Raw genomic sequence first — 18,678 nt, forward strand, 5'->3', positions numbered from 1 at the left:
TATTTCAGTGCAAGCTTTTGCAGATTTTAATCTAGAAGAAATGAAATCTCTTAGTCTTAAAGATGCCACAAGGCTCTCTGCTTTTGGTAGGTGTGCTGGAGTGAAACAACACATCTTCCTCTCAAAACCGATTGAGGAGGGGTTAGGTCGATGAATGCCTAAAATGAACTGGCAGTAATATATTGCAGAAATCACAGCAGAATAAGTGTCTGCTGTTGGGGCTGAGAAAAGTGTGGTAGGTGTTCTGTATTCTGAGCGATAACATAGAGGAGGCCAGACTTCTGCTATGGGGATAAATGTTTTATTGACACTCTGGATCTGATGTCTAAGACCTTCACTCATTTTGCCAGGCAAAGCACGACATCCCAGGCAGCAATCCTGTCCTGGTCCGAGTGAGGCTTGCTCTTCCTGGGCAGCTCAGCTCGTTCAGGAATTGCCCGCCTCTGCGGTTGACTGGGAAGTTGCAGCGGCACCCATACAACTAACTAGCTGTTAACATGTATAACACTGAATACAGTGAAAGAGAAAAACAAAGAGTCCATTCTCTTCCTTGAGGCTGCTGCCTTGAAATAATACTCTTTGCTAGTGCGAAAGGGAGGGGCACATTTCCAGTTCTTCAGCGCAGGGGGAAGTGGGAGGGCATACGTAGTTGCATTCAGTATGGATAGCTGTGCGCCCTGCCGAATAGGCCCTGTTCAGGATCATTTTGCATCAGGAGGACCTGTGAGAAACGAGGCCAATCCTGATTCACCCACATGTTCAGTGGCTCTCAGTTCCTGAGTGGCTGTGTAGCAACTGCCCCATTATATGTGAGAAGACTGGAAGGTGGCCTTGCCTAAATAGAAAAAGCCCATGTCTGAGGGTTTTCTGGCCCAGCAAAGAGCAGGGTCCTGGGCTATAGGAATTGTATTGATCCAGCCTGTCAGCCAGGTGCAGGAGAACTGGAGTGGTGATTTTACTCCATCCAAAGTGGAAGCTTATGCTGCTGCACAGCTGTGGCTTCAGGCCTTGAGGCGGGTGGCCCACCGAGAACAGCCGCTTGTGTGCGCATGGAGTGGGTGGGCTTTAGCAGGCGTCCTCCAGGGAGAGAGACTGCAGGCCTTCTTCCAGTTTAGAGTCCTCCCGCCCACTGTCCAGCGCCTCCATCCCTTCAAAGCAGCCCGAATCTCGAGGGATGTCCTCCTTTGGCTCTCCAAGGACAAGTTGTGCCTCCACACTTCCTGCGTCTTCGTCGGCATCACTGCTTGCTGCGGGGGGAGGGGGGGAAGAGAAGACACCAGCTGTCACAGGATGGCCTCGTGAGCTCTTGTTTGCTGCCTTGGCAGGGATGGGGGGGGTCAGTAAAAGAGACTTAGCCTTAGACCAGACTGTCTAGCACTGTCTATTCTTGGGGGTGTGTGTCTAGAAATCCACAAACATCTGGAGGGGGGTCTCCCAGGCTTGGGGACTATTGGTCTCTAACTGGCAGCAGCTGCTGCTTAGGTTACACACAGCATGGATTTCCTCTTCTCCCCTACCGCTTGATCCTATCTTATGGGGGAGAGACAAAGGATTGAACCTGCTCCCCTTTGCATCTAAAGCAGCCCAAGAGAGGAGACAATCAGCCATTTCTGGAGCACTTACTGTCATAATCCAGCAGTAGATCAGCTGCTGTGAGCAGTTTGGCACGGTGCTGTGGGTCAGTGATGTTCAGTTCATTCAGGTGGGTTTCCTGCAGTTCTTTGAAGTCTTCTAAGGTCTGGTAGCCATTCAGGAGCAATGTGGAGGTGTGCTCCTGCGGCCAGGGGCAGAAGGGAGAAAGGAGTTAAGCCAGTATGTTGATTGGAATCAGTCAGTTGGACTTATCTGACAATAGGCTGTGGGTTTTGTGTGCTTCCATTATTACCAAAGAAGCAATGACACATCTCCCTCCAATATAGGCATACAATATATATGAATGATATTGAACAAGGCAGGCAGTTTGAGTTATGAAGGTGATAGGTTCCATCTGTTAAAGAGGGCTTGCTGAATTGGATCTTGTGGACTTCCTCCCAAACCAAGGGGTCTTGGAAAGCTTTCCTAGTACTAAGAACAACAACAACAGTTTGCAGGCTGTGGAAGGCACTTCATAGATCGCCCACGACACACCAGAGTGACACTACTTGCAAGGTGCTTAGGGAAATGTACGCAGTGGCTTGTAGAGCCACTCACCTTGTCGTGAGTGGAGTGTTGGGCAGGGGAACATATTTTTCCCCAAATTAATGTGGAACTCCACACAAGGGTGCTGCCTTCTGATATCACAGGCCTGTGCAAAAGGTTTTGAGACAATGCCTTAAAGGAGGAGGGAGAGACAATGGCCCTTTGGGGGAAATGGACAGCCTCAAAAGTGGGTCATAAAGAGGGAAAAGATTTCGGAGTACTAAATGGCAACCTCCTGGGTAAATTGTGCCCTTCTACACTTTGGGAATAGACTCTGATCCACTGGAGCGCAGCAGCAGCAGCACCTCTTTTTGAACATACACAGAGAGGTTCAAACTTACACTTGCCATGCACTTGTGCAAAATGCAATAGCTTTCTTGGAATACTAGTTAGAAGGCAAATTGCCACATGAATCATACATAAATGAATCCAAGCCATTAAAATTCAGAATTGGCTCCTGTACCCAAAAACATCCAACTTTCTCAGCAGTAGAAAGCCAATTAATTAGCAAAGCTACTGTGGATTCTCCAGAAGCTTCAAATGGTCAGTTTGATTGTACATATACATTAGCTTAGACTGCCAGGCTCCTATTTGCACAGTGTAGGGTTGGAAGACCTTTTGCCTCCTGGTTGCTGATGAACTACTGCTCCCATCATCCTTCATCTCCTGTGAACAGGAACTGCAGTCTTTGGAAAAGCGGAGGTTTGCCAGCACTTTCATGGTGCAAATGAAGTTGGGGGTTAATCCTGCTTGCTAGCATTAGGTCTTCAGTTTCTTAATACATGCAGGGGTGGGTTCTACAAAATAGCCCTGAGTTTTATGGCGAGACAGAAGTCCACGGGGACTGGAGTAAATCCAACAGTATCTTGTGACATCTTAATTACCATTTGATTTTGCATACTTTTGTTTTCATGGATTTGTCCAAGGTCGTACATATTTATCTCAAAGCTGTTTGATCCCAACATTCTCCCATCTTTTGTTTTCTACACAACATAATGCACGTCTGCCAAATGAGGATACAATTTCAAGGATCTGATGAAGCAAGCCCAGTGCAACCGAAGCTTAGACTCTTAACAATGGAGAAACCTGCCTGATCAAGATCAAAGATTCTGTCCCCCAGAAAGCTCACAAGGAGCATGTGGGCTGGCCAGTGAAAATGATAAACCTTTGATCCTCCCACAATTCCTCACATTAACTATGCTGTCTGGAATTTTTGTGTATTGAGTCCAAAATATTTGGAGGGTTAAAGAGGGAGACTTTCTTCTCTATAGTATATAGACCGGCAATTGCTCCCCAGAGTCTGAAAAGGGATGTCTTTTCCCGGCCTCCCAGGAAATGCTGAGGGATTGAAATTTGGACCGTCTGTACGTCAAAGTGCTCAGCTGCTGAACTGAAGCAGCTTTCTTGTTTCACACAGCGGTGTCTCCGGCCTCAGCTGGCAGGAAAATGTCCTTACCTCCAGATTGATGCGTTCCAGCAGTTCATGCAAGGTCTTAGGTTTGGGCCTCTTACTCCTGCTGCGTGAACAGCTCTTCGCTACCGGCACCGGCTCCTCTGGGATGACATTCACGTAGATGAACTTGAAGGAGCCTACTTTGTTGTTCAAGAGGCCCGTCCAGGTGCCCACAGGAGGCTTTGCAATGATGTGGATGACGTCCCCTTTCTAGGCCAAACAAGAAGTGGTTACACCTTTCAGTTGCATCCTTATCAGGCTTTGCCTTTCCATACCAAGCGGCTGGAATATGGGGTCCAACAGCCAGGGTAGCAGGAATAGAAAGCTAACCTCCACCTACTGTACTCTGTCTACTCTGGGTGAAAGGAGCATTTTGGTGACCCACAGGTTTGTTACTGCACTGTTGTGACTTTTAATCATAGATTAGCCTTTGGCCTGGATGTGTCTTGCCTTGTTCTTCGCACTAACACTTCCTGTTTTGAGATGCAAATTCAAGGCCTTGGGGAGGCAAAAGGCCTTAGGGATTTCAAGCAGCTCAGTCTTTGAAACACAGAGCTTGAACATCTTGTTTCTAAAACTACAATTCCCAGCAATCACGACTGAGGGATGTAGTCAAAAAATCTAAGAATGTGGGGCATTAAGAGATGGAGGGGTACATGGCCTGTGGTAGGGGGTTTCCACAATGTACAGTAATGTAGGATTATGGGCCTTGTAGTCCAAATCATCTGGAGAGCCATGTGCATCTTGTTATGTGCTGCCAAGTATAAACTGACTTCTTATAGCAACCCTAATAGGGTTTTCAAGGTAGGTGAAGTATTTAAGGAATGGTTTTACCAGTTCCACCCCTCCAGTGAGCTTCCATGGCAGGGCTGAGGAATCGAGCCCCGGTCTCCTGAGTCCTAGTCCATTCCTCTATCCACTACACCACACTGGGTACCATGTGCATCTTTGTGCTGGTCTACATCTACAGTGGCCCAGCATTTTTCATCCTTTGGCAGAATGGATTTGCCTTCAAATACCACAAGGGCTGGTAAATATTTGGACATGAAAGACATATTTGCATAGTAGTGAGAGAAGTCTCTTGTGTTGGAGGGAGCCAGCCATAGCATCATTCACATAATTTTACGGGAAGTGCAAATATTGCCATTGCCATCCATATCTAACCAGTATTTCTGCTGGCTCTCCTCCATGCCGTGGAACAAAAATCCATTAATCAGGGAAAGATAGGGTGGCTCCGCAAGCCATTGTAACTAACAGATATCCATCTGGGAACAGCAACACCAAAATGTTCCAGAATTACCCACCTGAAGCTTGAGGGAATCTTTGTCGTACGGACTGGGAACAAAATCTGTGTGGACCCTAGCTTTTCCACAGAAAGGGCCGCTGTATGGTGTGGGGCTAGGTTCTTCTGCTTTCTTGCTGTTGTGGGTGCTCCCCATCAATCTGGGACTAGACGGGTCATCTCCTATACAGAGAACAAATTCAAAGAGGGTTCCATTTTCCTTCCAGCCACTAGACACCACTGCCATTTGGCTTCAAGGGACTACCCCGCCTCCCCACTTAGCACAATGTCTATTTTTAATTGCCAGCTTTTCTAAGAAAAGGGCTGCCCTTTTACTCTGTGCTCGTGTTCTAAATTAATTCAGGAGCCTGTGTGCTTTAGTGAAGGCAAAGCACAGCTGACTAAGGTTTGCAAGGAGCCATTTGCCTCCAGCAGAGGAGAGCAAAGCGACCTTGTAGAGCAGTGGTTCCCAACCTGGGGTAACCCAGGAGTTCCTAGACTTCAGCTCCCAGAAATGCCAGCCAGCATAGCTAGTGGTGAGGGATTCTGGGAGTCGCAGTCCAAGAACACCTGGGTTATGCAGGTTAGAAACCACGGTTCAAGAGGTTTTCGGACTGCAGCGCGGTGGCGATGTTTGTTAGGGCTGATGGAGGTTGCAGTCAGACAATATTTGCCCACCCTGGTATCTCATTACCTTTTGTCACCGAAACTCCTGTCAGTCAACCCACCTTTTGAGACATCATCACTACGTCTGAGCAGTTGTGTAGATTACTTGGCCTGTATCCTATTGCTTAAATCCAAAGTGGAAGGGCAGTTGCACAAACCTCTCCCTGTTGTCATGCTGGTTGTAAGGTTGGGCCCATGGACAGGAAGCCTGCCAAACTGGGGGGGGGGGAAGCTTATGCGGCTGCATTTCGGCAATCGGATCCTGGCCTCCATTTCCTCCCCAGTCTCCTAAAATGTCTACCATCTTGCCTGCCCAATGAGACATTATGAAGAACTGAAAAGCTTTCCATCTTTGTGACAACTTTAGTGATCTTAATTTGAGTGCAATACGGGACCCTGCATTTGGAAACTGCCTCATGGAAATCCCCCACACTTTTTCTTCTGCATCTGACGAATATCGTTCAGGACATTCTGCTGGGTTTCACTCCTCATTCACTTGTGCCAGCACATCCAGTAGTGAAGGATTGTGGAAGATGTAGTCCAAGCACACCTGGAGAGCCTCCTTTTTCATTTCTGTTTTATCTCAAATCTCCCACGATGGGAGTGAAGGCAACAGTGCCCCTTTCAGCTGTTGCTGGACTCCAGCAATCATCACATCCAGACACAAGAGCCATGGATGATGGGAGCTGTGATCCAGCAATATCAGGAAAGCCACAGACCCTGCTTTAAATATATACATTGGTACCTAAAATGTTTTTGCTGAGGCACTAAATCGGGATTGGATCGTACTGCTTTGGATTCTGTGTTAACTGAATTCCCCTCCTTTCTCAAATTCCTGTCCATAGGCCACGGGTGTATCGGGGAAAGTGTCTCTATGAAACCCTTTCCCATTACATTTCACTATTTGTATTGGAGGAGCTGGTTTTCGATATTGGGTGAAGCCTTCTATGAGGCCCTGCCCGAAGTACGAAGCCCAGAACCATGTTGGTCACCTCTGAGTAGAGCTTAGAAGAATTCATTTTTTGGATCAGAATTCCCAGGACTACCATGGCCAGCCTGATCTGAAAGGTAACTTTTCGAAACGCTGCCTCTGAGAACACGCTTGGGCTTAGCTAGCCTTCCGGTTGGGAATGATGGAGAAGGAAGACCCACACACCAGTTGGGGTCTGAGGGCTGTCAGTCTCCTCTGCTGCTTCTGGAAATGTGGGGGCTTCACCCTCGACAGGGCTGGTGAGAGGAGACGCCACTGCCTTGCTGTCAGAATCTCCCTGCAATTAGAAAAATATGACACGGTGATGAGCTGTGCCCATATATTTTTTTCTCAGAGCAAAAGCAGCGTCCTGCTTTGCGATTGTTTGGCGTCATTTCCTTGCCCCTGTTTCAGAGATCGGAAAAATTACTTTTTTGAATTACAACTCCCCCTATCTTCTAGTCGTCAGGGCCAATAGCTTTCTGATGGAAATCTTTTCCAGCTGAGCAACGTTTAAAGGTGTGGTGTTGAGAGGAATTGAACCTGGGTCTGTGAGCGTGCAGAGGACCGGCACCAAAATAGCAGGGGATATAGTAGGCATTGTGTCAGAATAAACGTGTCAGAAGCAACAGGGTCTGTTTTTCGAAAGCAGGAGCAAGAAGTAAAAGTAAAATGGCACCCCCTAAGCTGCCATCAGTACCAGAAGGGAAAGCCAGAGTTTTCTTTTTAAGGTTGCTATCAGAACTTAGAAGAGTTACTTTTGGCCATGCTGGTCGGGGTTTCCGGGACTTGTGGTAAAAAATAAAATAAAATCACCACCACCACCCCTCAGCTTTTGCTAAAAGTGGATTGAAGGAACCCATTGTAGCAGGTGACATGGTCCAATCTTATTTCCTCTTACAACATTATGCTTTCAGGCCCAGAAATATTTCTGTGCTTCCCGCCTATGACATCAGGCATGCAAAACATAGCTGTGCTATTTCCCAACGGACTAATTACTAAGCAAAAGCAATTTGGCAAATGCAGAGGAGGCTGGTGGGCACATCTGGCCACAATTTTCAGGAACTTTTAATGTTTTTTTATTTCTCCACCATCTACAGCCCCATGGTGCCCAGCCTGACGAAGGACCTACCTGTACAGGGCTGAAAGCTATGTTTACTGTTTTTAAGTGGCCTCTGTGAGGGGAACATCAGCGAGGATGCCTCTGGTGGGCCACTGGAGCCCAGCCCGGGCCCCGAAGAAAACGGTGTGCCCATCTTGAAAGGGAAATAGAGCAGAAGGAGCCACAAGCCTGAAGGACTATGAAACACAAACCCACAAACAGAGGCATTAGCAGCTGGAACCACAGGGGAAGCCCTGTGGGTGTGGGCCGCTTGGCCAACCTAGAGTGCCCCCTGGAGGCGGGAAAGGACACGGGTGCTCCCAAGGAGGTGGAAGATCTCAAAAGAGGTGGAGGAGATATTTGGTGGGAGCGAAGGAAGAGGCAGGACAACTGCTCTCGGAAGAAGGAGCCTGGGGAGATGTCCAGGAGGAACTAGGGGGTGGGTTCCAGTGGAAGACGACGAGGACAAGGAGGAAAGACCAGAACCCCCCCCTCCCCAGGTGGTTGTGAATGAGGATCCCTGGACAGAGTTCCTTGTAGAGCTAGGGGGTGCCTAAAGGAGAGGGTATGAAACCTTGACCGCAGGCAGGGAGAACCGACCCCAATTTAGCTGGACCTTGGAGGTGGAGACAGCAACAACAACCTCCAGAAAGAATAGCCTCGGGCAGCAACCCCAACCCACACTGCTTGTGGTCCCCAAGGACACCATGTGCCCTGCGCCCATTGTGGCCCCCACTTTTGTGGGGAAACTGTGGACTGTGAAACACCCCCCAGGGCTGTCAGCTTGGAGGAAAGAAGAGGCAGTACTGAGTCAGGACTAGTGCATATAAGAAGGCAACCGGTTGCTGGAGAACAAGTACATTGAAAGCCCTACCCAAGTTGCAATAACTCCTCTTTCGTTGGCTACATCTTGTGTCGAGTCCACAAGGTGGAAATGGAAGAGGGAGTCCCCTGCCAGTGGGGCTGGAGTTCCCCAGCTGGAGCTCACAGCCTCATAAAGAGATCACCCGCCCCTGCCTTCAGGTTGCCTATCAGGACTACACAGCTTTTGTCTCTTTTCTCTTAACAGTATAAAAACAAGAGGGAACTCGGATATGTTGCCAAAAGCTTCTTCCAATAATGGGTCACTGGATCTCACACTTGAAGAAACCAGACAGCTGGGCAAGCATGAGTTTTTGGCGAGTATAGAAGGAGCTTCTGACCCAAAAGTCTTCCGATCATTCCTGTTCTGGATATGAAGTCCCAGAATCCAGTGGCTGTAGTAGTCCAAAAAAGTAACTCTTCCAAAGTGTGAGCCAGTCTCAATAGTCAACACCCCTTACACATGTGGAGGTTCATTTCCCATAACAGCGGTGTTGACCCTAGAGTCCGCTTGGCCTGGCCTTCCTCCTTCCAGATGATCTCCAAATGTAGGCGGAGATCAGATCAAAGAGAAGGCACAGCGCTCTCTGGACAAGGATGCCGGCTGGGACTACAGTTAGAGGGTGAGACCCGTGAGGTGTATATCTTGCCTAAACCCCAGCCGCACCCTGGTCTTTGGAAGTGTAGACCAGACACTTACCTCCCCCGCCAGTGCTTTGGCTGCTGCCTTGCCCATCTTCCGGTTCATAGTGCGAGAGATGGCAGCTCTCCATCTTTTGCCCAGTTTCGAGTTGCTGCTTCGTCCCGTGTCATCAGGGCTGGGCAGTGAGTTTGTCTGGCTGCTTTCAGGGATCTGGACAGAAAAGCAACAGGTTTGGACCCTTAAGGGGGGAAAGTGGGGTGGTTCTCCATTTGAGGGGTGGGCCTGATGTGAAACATGCTCAGTCGGGTGGCCCTTTTGTAGCCTAAGTGGGTGGGCACTCAGCATATGAACATGGGAAAGTTACTTTGTGGACGGCAGCATCCAGAATCCCCCAGCCGGCATGACCAGGGGCTAATACAGGCTAGGGAATTCTGGGATTTGTGATCAAAAATTTATTTTCCTAAGATCTGCTCAAAAATCACATGAAAAGAGCTGCCATTCTGCCGGGTTAAGAAAGGTTGTGCCAGATAAGGAATACCTAGCAGGATGATTCTGATGCCCGGCTGTAATATGTGGTGGAGCACGGTGGCTGATGACACTAGTGGCCATGATCAGGACCCCAAGTAGAGTCCAAAAATGCAGGCACCCATGTTGATCTATGTCAGCCGGAGAACGTACAAAACCCAGGGTCATTTTTGTAGCCCCTAAGTGTCCCCCTACATACTAGGGGAAAAAATCTGCAAAATATAATTTTCGGGTTCTAGAAGCTCTAGAGGCAATAAAACTGGGTTCAGGACATGCCAAACATCCCTCTCAAACCCCCCAAATTAAGACTGGAAGTGAACTTTTAGCAACATTGCTGTTATTATTGTTGTGATGCTTATTTATTTGGTTGTGGGAAGGATGATCTTCTGTGGGTTGGAAACCTGGTCCCAGGTTTCCTAAAATGCCCACCCAGATATGTATAAACACGTCAGTTTTAGCAGTTTCATCTCCACCAAGGCTGTATGAAAGGACTTTGTATTACAACCTGCAGTGCTTGCAGCAATATATAGTAGCAATGAGAGAGAGAGAGAGAGAGAGTGATGATGATGACGACGCCATTGTTCTGATGACACAAACGTCAGACTCTCCAGTTCTCCCAAGCCCTGGTTCAACTGTACCGTCATCGCTCAGGAATATGTCTTGAGACAGAGGGGGTGTGATCATAGAGGACAAAAAAGTTTGCAGTCCGTTTGCATCCAAAGGGTGTTGCTTTGCTGGGAGCTTTAAACGCGCACGTGCTGGCAGGGCCCCTGGCAGGGCATTGGCTCTCAGACACCAAGCAAGGTGGGTGAGGAGCAGGAGCACCTGGTCTGGGCCAGGAAGGAGGACCGCCACCAAGGAGAAGCCCTTGCAGAGGGATGAGGTAGAGGGAGCTTCCCTACCACTGGCGGGGGTGGTGGTGGCAAGAGGAGGCATGCAATTCATGCGCCAGTGCTGTCCTCTAGGACTCCCCCGTGGAGGCCACCCCCTCTGGAAGACGCCAGAGACTTAAGGGCCCCAGTGGGATGAACATAGGGCCCAGAACTGTCCTGGATGACTTCGGCTCAGGAGACTCTGCAGGAGGGAAGCAAACTCCGGCTGTTGTTGCTTCCCCACCCTCTGTTAGAATGAATCTTGTTGAAACCGAGATGGGCTGTGGGGAGTTCATGGATGTGGTTTGCCTGCTGACCCCACTAGGGGTGGTGGTAGTAGTGGTGATAGTGCTCAAACCCTCCCCCCCCCCACAAAAGAGAGTACTCCTGCTGCTGAGCCAGAAAGGACACAGGCTGGTTTGTGTTCTCATATACATTGCTAGGAAATAGTTTGCACCAGATCAGGCCATAAACAGTCCAAAATGGAAGGTATTTCCCTATCTGATGGCATCCAGAATCGGACTGGCTCCTAAAGGGGCTTCAGGATGGTGGAGGAATCAGAGCAACTGGACTGGAGAGGGTGGCAAGAGAGAAAAGGGAAGAGACATCGGGAAAGCGAGAGGTTGGCAAGCAAAGGCACTGGTTGACGTGACCGACGTAAGTTGGTAGAGGAGCCCAAGGGGCAATATGGGCTTCCCCCACTGTGGCAGGAGCCAGAAGCCTGAGTGCTCACCTCCTCTTCCAGATTGAATTCCTTCTCGATGGCCAGAGGTGAGCTGGGTTTGGATTTGCCAAAGTCCTTGAAGCTGCTGGACCGCTGCAGTGAGAGCTAATGGGGGGAGGAGAGAGAGGAAAAGACAGATGTGAATTGCAGAGCAATAGAGATGAGCAGAAAACACATCATGTAAACTTACACTGAGAAGATATGAATGGGAAAGAGAGAATCTTTTTCCTATTGGGGGCCAACAACCTATGGGGAAAATAACTTAGGTCTGCCTTTACAGGTAGGCCAGAGTCAAATGTCATAGAGTTTAGACAGATGGAAGACTGCGTAGCTGTTTTGATCTCTGTCACACCATCCTTTCTCTGCTTGTCTGTTGCAAGTCAGATACATACAGCTAAAGTCATTTCCAGAAAGACAGTAAAATGTCTGTGTTACTCAAAGAAAAAAAATGCAAATTGATCCCTTGTGAACGGGCATCCAGGAAGTCCGATTTCTGTGAGTGGATTCATTTAGGCCAGCCAAATAGAAGTCATCAACAGAGAGAGAAGGAAATTGGCAATCACCCCCTTGTTTGCAGTTTATTTAGGCAACTTCTGCTGTAATTGTCCAGATTTGCTGGAGGCATGGCTACAGCTGTCTTAAGGAGCTGCAAACAAGGGCTGACCCCCATTTCCTCTTCCTTCTCTCCTTGCTTCTGTCTGGTTGGTGAAAGGAAATGGACTTCCACCAGCTGGTCCTTGTAAACAAGGGCTGATCTCTAGTTTTATCCTCACAATCTCGGTCTCTCTCTTTCCTGTTTTGTTTTATTACCAAGCCTTTAAATAAATCATAAATTGTTTTATGACAAGGGATGCTCTGAGGAGACCTGACACACTCTGAGTGCCCCTTTGATTTTTCTCTCCCTACCTTGAACTAGGAGACTGAGAGAGCCAGCTCTGTAAATGGCCGCCCATTCAGCTATGAAGCTGAATCCGCACAAGTGATCACACCACCTCCACCAATGTGAATTCATTTGATTGGGGGCAGGGGGGGGAGTAGAAGCCCCAACAAGGGTGAAATAAAATACAGATTAGGAGGGGAACCCCTGGGCTGATTCACATTGAGTTATGCTGTCAATGGAAATTAGTACAAATTCAACTGTCTTAATCCTGGAGCATTTTCTGTATTATTTGTCCATGTTGTTACCCCCTCAGATGGCAAGAACGGGCCTGCTGGGGACCCCGGAATTCTCCACCCCAATCCTATTGGAACTAAATCTGTAGCCGAAACAGAATCAGAAGGTAAATCAGGGTCTACTGGTAGATGCATACATGCAGTAAATTAGGAAGGTTTTTTTTTCTAACTGTCAGTAATTATAATGTCAATGACAAAAAGCTGGGGGAGGAGGCGCACAGAAGTTTGTGTTCCAGCTCCAGTAATAGAACTGGGTGAAAAAATAAATAAATCCAGAGGCATCTTATTCTGCAACTGTTGATCTGGTATTTGACGTGCATCTCTCTGAGAGTTTTTCTTGCAAAAACAAGGTAGATCCTATCTCATTAAGTCTGAAATGTGCCCACTTGGGTGCTGTTGTGTTTCAAACGCTTCTGCTCCTTGAAGGAATGCCCAGTCCCCAACTTCTTCAAGGATCAGGACCATATAGAACAGGACCAGAGTCCTTCTATTTCTACCGGAAACGTGAGTCATTTGTTTCTAAATTTATACCTATAAGCAGCAGAATAGTGGGGCCAGGTCGCATAATTTTAAAGCCCTGGGATTTTCTGGGATGGTGTCAAACCCAGTCAGGCTCCCTTGTTTCCTTTAGCTAAGCCTAAATTTTGAGGAACAGTCTATTGTTGCAAGTTCTTATTGCACTGCAAAGCAGCTTAGGAAGGTCCGGCTTTAGAAGTACAATTAAGATCCATAAAGTTTATAAAAGATCTGCTGCTCAGTTGTTGACAGTGATACTGTCACTAGGCAGGACTTTTGCATAATCCTTGGTAAGGGAACTGGTTATGGTGATTGCCAAAACAAGTACTTACACTTCCAAATTTGCTAGTACAGCACCTGCAATTTGGATGCAAATGGGTATTTCTTTTTTGTGGGGTGGCTCAGTGGACAAACCAAGGATGTGATTAAACAGGAAAATAACTCACATTTTGGACTGCTTGAGGAATAGTCCAAAATGAGCTATTTTCTGGTGATCACACAACCTACAGGAAATAGTGCTCCAGCCTGACCCCAATCCATGCCCAACTTGGGGGTCAGCCCGAGTGATTCCTTGACAGATGGAAGGGATTAAGGGAGCGCTCTCCCTGCAAAGCAACCCTTTCCGGTGCAATCAGACACGCACCTTTTCCAGGAGTATAACGGACACTTCACAACTTAGAAGCAGAAATGGGCTTCAGCAGTTATGTGTGGTCTGTTTTTACAAACACAGTAGTTTTGAAACTGTCCATCTGTTGTGGCTCTGAGTCACAGATAGGCAATCCTGGGCCATAAGCTGCATAGCACCCACCCACTCGCAACTGTATTTGTGGCCTCTGCGGCCCCTACCTCTTAGCTATCTCCCCCCCCCCCCATCCTCAGGAACCATGTCTTATCTGCCCTGCATCTCGCTCACTCCTTTTGTCAGGTTGCTCAACACGTCAGCACTCGAGATCAGCAATAAAGGGAGGAAGTGGGTTAGCACCTCCAGAAACTGAAACACCTGGGACAGCAACAAGTGGGGGGGGGGGCGGGATGGGGCACTTCCTGGCTTCTCAGCAGTTGAAGTGTATAGAGCAAAGGGTGCACATATCTGAGGTCTGAAAATGCCAGTTAGTAGGCACATGCCAGTTAGTAGGCACATATGGACCAGTTAGTAGACACATAAGAGAGGCGGCATTTATAATCTCCCTTTGTTGTCTTCACACAATCCCCTCCCGTGTCCTAGAACAGTGGTTCTCAAACCGGGGTCCCCAGGCGTTCTTGGACTGCAATTCCCAGAAGCCTTCACCACTTGCTGTGCTGGCCAAGTTTTCTGGGAGTTGTAGTCCAAGAACATCTGGGGACCCAAGTTTGAGAGCCCCTGTCTAGAAAGCACACCAGAAGCTATTGACCAAGTCTGCAGCATCTCTTTCTTGGCGGAAAACAGGACCCATCGGCCTGTCACCTCTCATCTCGTCTGCAGCAGGCATTGGCCACACTTGCAAAAAGTGGTTTGAATTCAGGCAGGCGGATTCCTGTTTTTTTGTTGGCACCATGAAAGCTTCCAAGCCTGGTTCTTCCAAAGGGTAGCCCAAGCAGAATTCAAGTATTAAGCCATGACAGCTCTTCTCTGACAAAGCTAGTTGTCTTGCTCACAGGGCACGTGGCCTAACACTGCACAAAACCACACAAGCTACAACTCATATCATCAAACGCTAAGTAAGTGGTTCAAAATAAATGCATCAGTTAAATTGGGCGGTTGCCTAGCAAAGCTAAGAGCACAGGCGCTGATGCTTTGAGGGTTTCTTTTCCTTTCATCTGCTCGTCAAGCTCACCCTGTTTTTAAAGAATGAAAAAAATATATATGCAAACTTCCATCTTTGCAAATACAAGACTGTCATTTCTCTTAACTCTTCTGCTCTGCTTAAGCTTGTGCCTTACACTGGAAGAGACCACATCTGGAGTACATCCTTTTGGCAACAAGGGAGTTGGTATTATTGGCATACATATTCCAACAGTGTTTGAAATCTGCATAACACTTGGTAGATCTAAATCCAGGGAAGTCTCCCTGTTTGCTCCCCCTCCATAATAAAACACTGACCATGCACGAGTTATTGGATTTTAACATCATCAGCCATTTTCACCTTCCTCTCTCTTGTACATATTTCCTTTCTTGGACTCCCCTTTTTGTAACCTTCTTCCTGATAAAAAATATCCAGAGATTTCAAAAACCTGCTCACCAATTTATATATGTCTAGTTGGATGTAATTAACGTGTTGTCAGAGCCATGGTGCTTGGGACTGAGAGGAGCTGTAATCTAGAATATCTGAAAAGTAGTTTAAAGGGATGATGTTCTTCTGGAATTTGCACTGCAGTAGCTAGCTGGGAAAGTGTGAAGGCAGGAGGAGACGGGGACGACAGAGGGTGAGATGGTTGGACAGTGTCATCAAAGCGACCAACATGAATTTAACCCAACTCCGGGAGGCAGTGGAAGACAGGAGGGCCTGGCGTGCTCTGGTCCATGGGGTCACGAAGAGTCGGACATGACTAAACAACTAAACAGCAACAGCTAGCTGGATAGCTCAGTGTTTTAAGTATCTGGATCCAGAGGTTGGGAGAAGAGCCAGCCTATGTAACCAGAGGCAAACTGCACAGAAGGCAAGAAGGGAATAGTCATCCATTTCTGTGTATTCGCTACCTAGAAAACCCTTGAAAAGGATTGCCATAAGTCAGAATTGACTTGGTGGTGCATGGTAATGATTATGTGGTCCTGGGAGACAGTTTTAGAACTGAGTATGTAAAGAAAGGGTGATGCAAGAGGGCGGCAGAAGGGAACTACTATATATTCTCCCCCCCCCCCCCCCAATACAAGGGCAATAAATGGAAGCTACAACAGCAATGATATCCTCAGTGGGGTAGTGGATGGGACAGCAACATTTTTTAAAAATTGCAACTGTCCAAGAAAAACGAGGGTCTCAAATGCCATCCTAGGGTAGGGAGGAAATCACTGTTATTGCTAAACTATTGGAAGTCTGAAATCCTTGCTGATCTATTGCAAATTGCTAAGAGATTTATCCACAGAAATTGGATCGGAATCTACTTGCAACCTGCTTAAAAGCACGACCTCTCAGCCTGATGCGTTGCTGTCCCTGTCCCACAGGCGCTGTTCTTGCTTGCACCAGATGCATCTGAATTTGACAGTTTGCTTTGTGAATCCAAGAGCATCAGCCCAAGAAAGGTGACGGATGCGCCTTCTGTGGCATGGCGTTTTGACGCCCTCTTGCAAAGTTTGTGAAGTGTCCTAGAACATATCTCCCAGTTCACATTCGGCTTCGTGGGGTGACCCTAAAGCAATCTCGGTGCCCTTGTGAACCCTGACTGAGGGCTGGTTGGAAGCAGTGGCAGGTAGTTCATGGCATTTGGTGGGGGAGGTAGAGGTGCCCCCCCAGGTGGGCAGAGCCAAGAGGACATAGGCAACGCCAAGCCCGCCATGTTTACACATCCAAGGCAAAAATGTTGTTGGAAGTGCAAGCAAGCATTTGTGTATACGTATACACACACATACACAGGAAGAGAGGCAGGCAAGAAGGAATTAGCAAGAAAAAGAGGTTAGAGATATTCCCTGGCTGGAAGGGGGGATGATGCAAGAAAGCTTGCTTTGTTTGGTGGTTGATCTTCAGAACTGAATCATCAGCTGTTCCTTTGAAGTTTGATTTCACAAACACAGAAGAGCTTCTTCAATGACCTCTGTGACACATCAGTCTGTTTCCCACTCTGATTCAGGGCTATCTCTAATGTCTGTCCACAACTCTGGTGAGAAGCAGCAACAACAAAAATACACCTTCTCCTCAAATCAGAGATGTATCTACCTTTCTCTGCTTCCTGTAGAGTCTTTCAAAAAACATAGTGAAGCACAAAAGGGGTGCGAGGCCACTTTAGGGACAGCCAGCCCAGAGAGTCTGGATCATGAAGAGAAAGGTAGGGAAGCTGAGCAAAAAAACCCAGAGGCGTCAGTCTTGTAAAACTGCAGCTGTGGGTCCAACGGGTGGTTAGAGGGTCAATGCATTGTTCCTAGTATCTCGAACACAATGCTTGGCTGTGATAACCAATTGTGTCCAGCACGCCCAAACGTGAGACATCCCACGGACAAGATGGCAACCTGCCCTCTTTTCTAGAAGCCAACCAGGGTGGCAGCTACCTCTATCTGTCACCTCGAGGAAAGCACAGCCTCCTCCTCTACACACCTGGGGTCAGCAGACTAGCTTCAAAAGTTGCAAGGCAGGCTGCTGGTGACCCAGGGCTTCATGGCTCAGCAGAGGACCGGCAAGACTGCTGCCCTCTCAACGCCATCTAGAGCCTGAGGGGACAGCATCATCCTGCCTCATGCCAGGACCAGCTCTACTCCTGGTGGTGGTGCTGGTAGAAAACGTGGCGAGGCGGTCCTGTCCCAAGTCTCTTATACTCACTTTCTTCTTTTGTGGCGGGTCCTTCTCGCTCGCGTTGGAGGGCTTCCGACGCAGCATGGCGGTGCTACCTCTGGACGAAATCCAGGAACGGGTTGACGGGGTGAAGCAAGAGAGCCCCGGAGAGGGGCCAACAGGCAGGCAACTCACCAGCCGAGCAACTCACCAGCCGAGGCCAGGAAATGTGCAGGAAATCACTGCATCACATGGGGGGGGCCCTTTTCCCAGCAACAGGGCCTCCGCCAGCCACCGAAGTGGGGCCCAGCCCTCTGCTTGCACATTTGACGCAGGAAGGAAGTGGTGGCTTTCACATGTTCTTGAAGGCTTCATCTGAGACGTTGGGAGGGAGAGATGGCGGAGGGGAGAGAGAGGGGCCACGTCTTGACGCTCGAAAAGAAAGCTATTTGAGATAGGGCTGTCACTTCACTGTGGGTCAAGGGCACCGGGTTGGTTTGGGGATCAAGAGGGGGAGAGTCACAGGTGTTGCAGTTGGAGTGTTTGGAAATCCAGTTGCGAGTCTTCACTGAGCCACCAAATTCCAGATCCCTTTGGTCAAATTAGCCACTGCAGCTGATGGGAAACGGAGAAGGATGTTAACTCAATTGCACTTCTGATTCAACTGGGCATGCATAAATTTAAAGTGTTTGAATTTGTATCCATGTGTGTACATATGTTTATGTATAACAATTAGGATTGACTTTTCCCTGTGTGATCAGTTGATTCGTTCTTGTAAAGACAGGGGCTTGTTTGTGGTGATGTTTCAGTTATATAGTTGGAGGATGATGTTTAGGACTGGGAGCATCCACGTTGATGTTCTTTCTCTCCAATCATCCTCTTAAATTTTTACATATATGTATGGAGACATCTTTGCCCGCACTCAGAAACACTTTTGGCGGAGTTACACACATACACACACACTCTCTCTCTCTCTCTCACTCACTCACTCACTCACTCACTCACACACACACACACACACACACACACACACACACACACACACACACACACACACACACACACACACACACACACACACAAACGAGATTAGTGTTAGATTACCTTATCACCTTTTACCAGTATTGATGTATTTAGATATTTAGATCTAGATCACCTCTTGATGATATATTTTTTAAAATTATGGCTAAAACAAAATCAACCCAGATAAATAAAAGACATTCTTGTGGCATACAGTATTTCTGTACAGGTTTAAAAAAACTTCTGAATGCTTCCAGCTTTCCCCAAACACTTACAACCCTTTCAAAATCAAGCAG

At 47.9% G+C, this 18,678-nt stretch overlaps 1 protein-coding gene across 1 annotated transcript; it reads right to left on the reverse strand.

Moving 5' to 3' along the window:
- Positions 1 to 285: 285 nt before the first annotated feature.
- Positions 286 to 17,582, reverse strand: SASH3 (SAM and SH3 domain containing 3). Its single transcript, XM_020804644.3, has 8 exons — positions 17,411 to 17,582; positions 11,286 to 11,381; positions 9,213 to 9,365; positions 6,736 to 6,847; positions 4,936 to 5,096; positions 3,635 to 3,841; positions 1,624 to 1,774; positions 286 to 1,247 (listed from the first exon to the last, which is right to left on the reverse strand). The coding sequence occupies exons 1-8, from the start codon at positions 17,465 to 17,467 to the stop codon at positions 1,066 to 1,068; spliced, it is 1,119 nt and encodes a 372-aa protein (XP_020660303.2). The 5' UTR covers positions 17,468 to 17,582; the 3' UTR covers positions 286 to 1,065.
- Positions 17,583 to 18,678: the final 1,096 nt, after the last annotated feature.

The sequence above is a fragment of the Pogona vitticeps genome, chromosome 11 (genome assembly GCF_051106095.1).
Source record: "Pogona vitticeps strain Pit_001003342236 chromosome 11, PviZW2.1, whole genome shotgun sequence".
Classification (NCBI taxonomy): domain Eukaryota; kingdom Metazoa; phylum Chordata; class Lepidosauria; order Squamata; family Agamidae; genus Pogona; species Pogona vitticeps.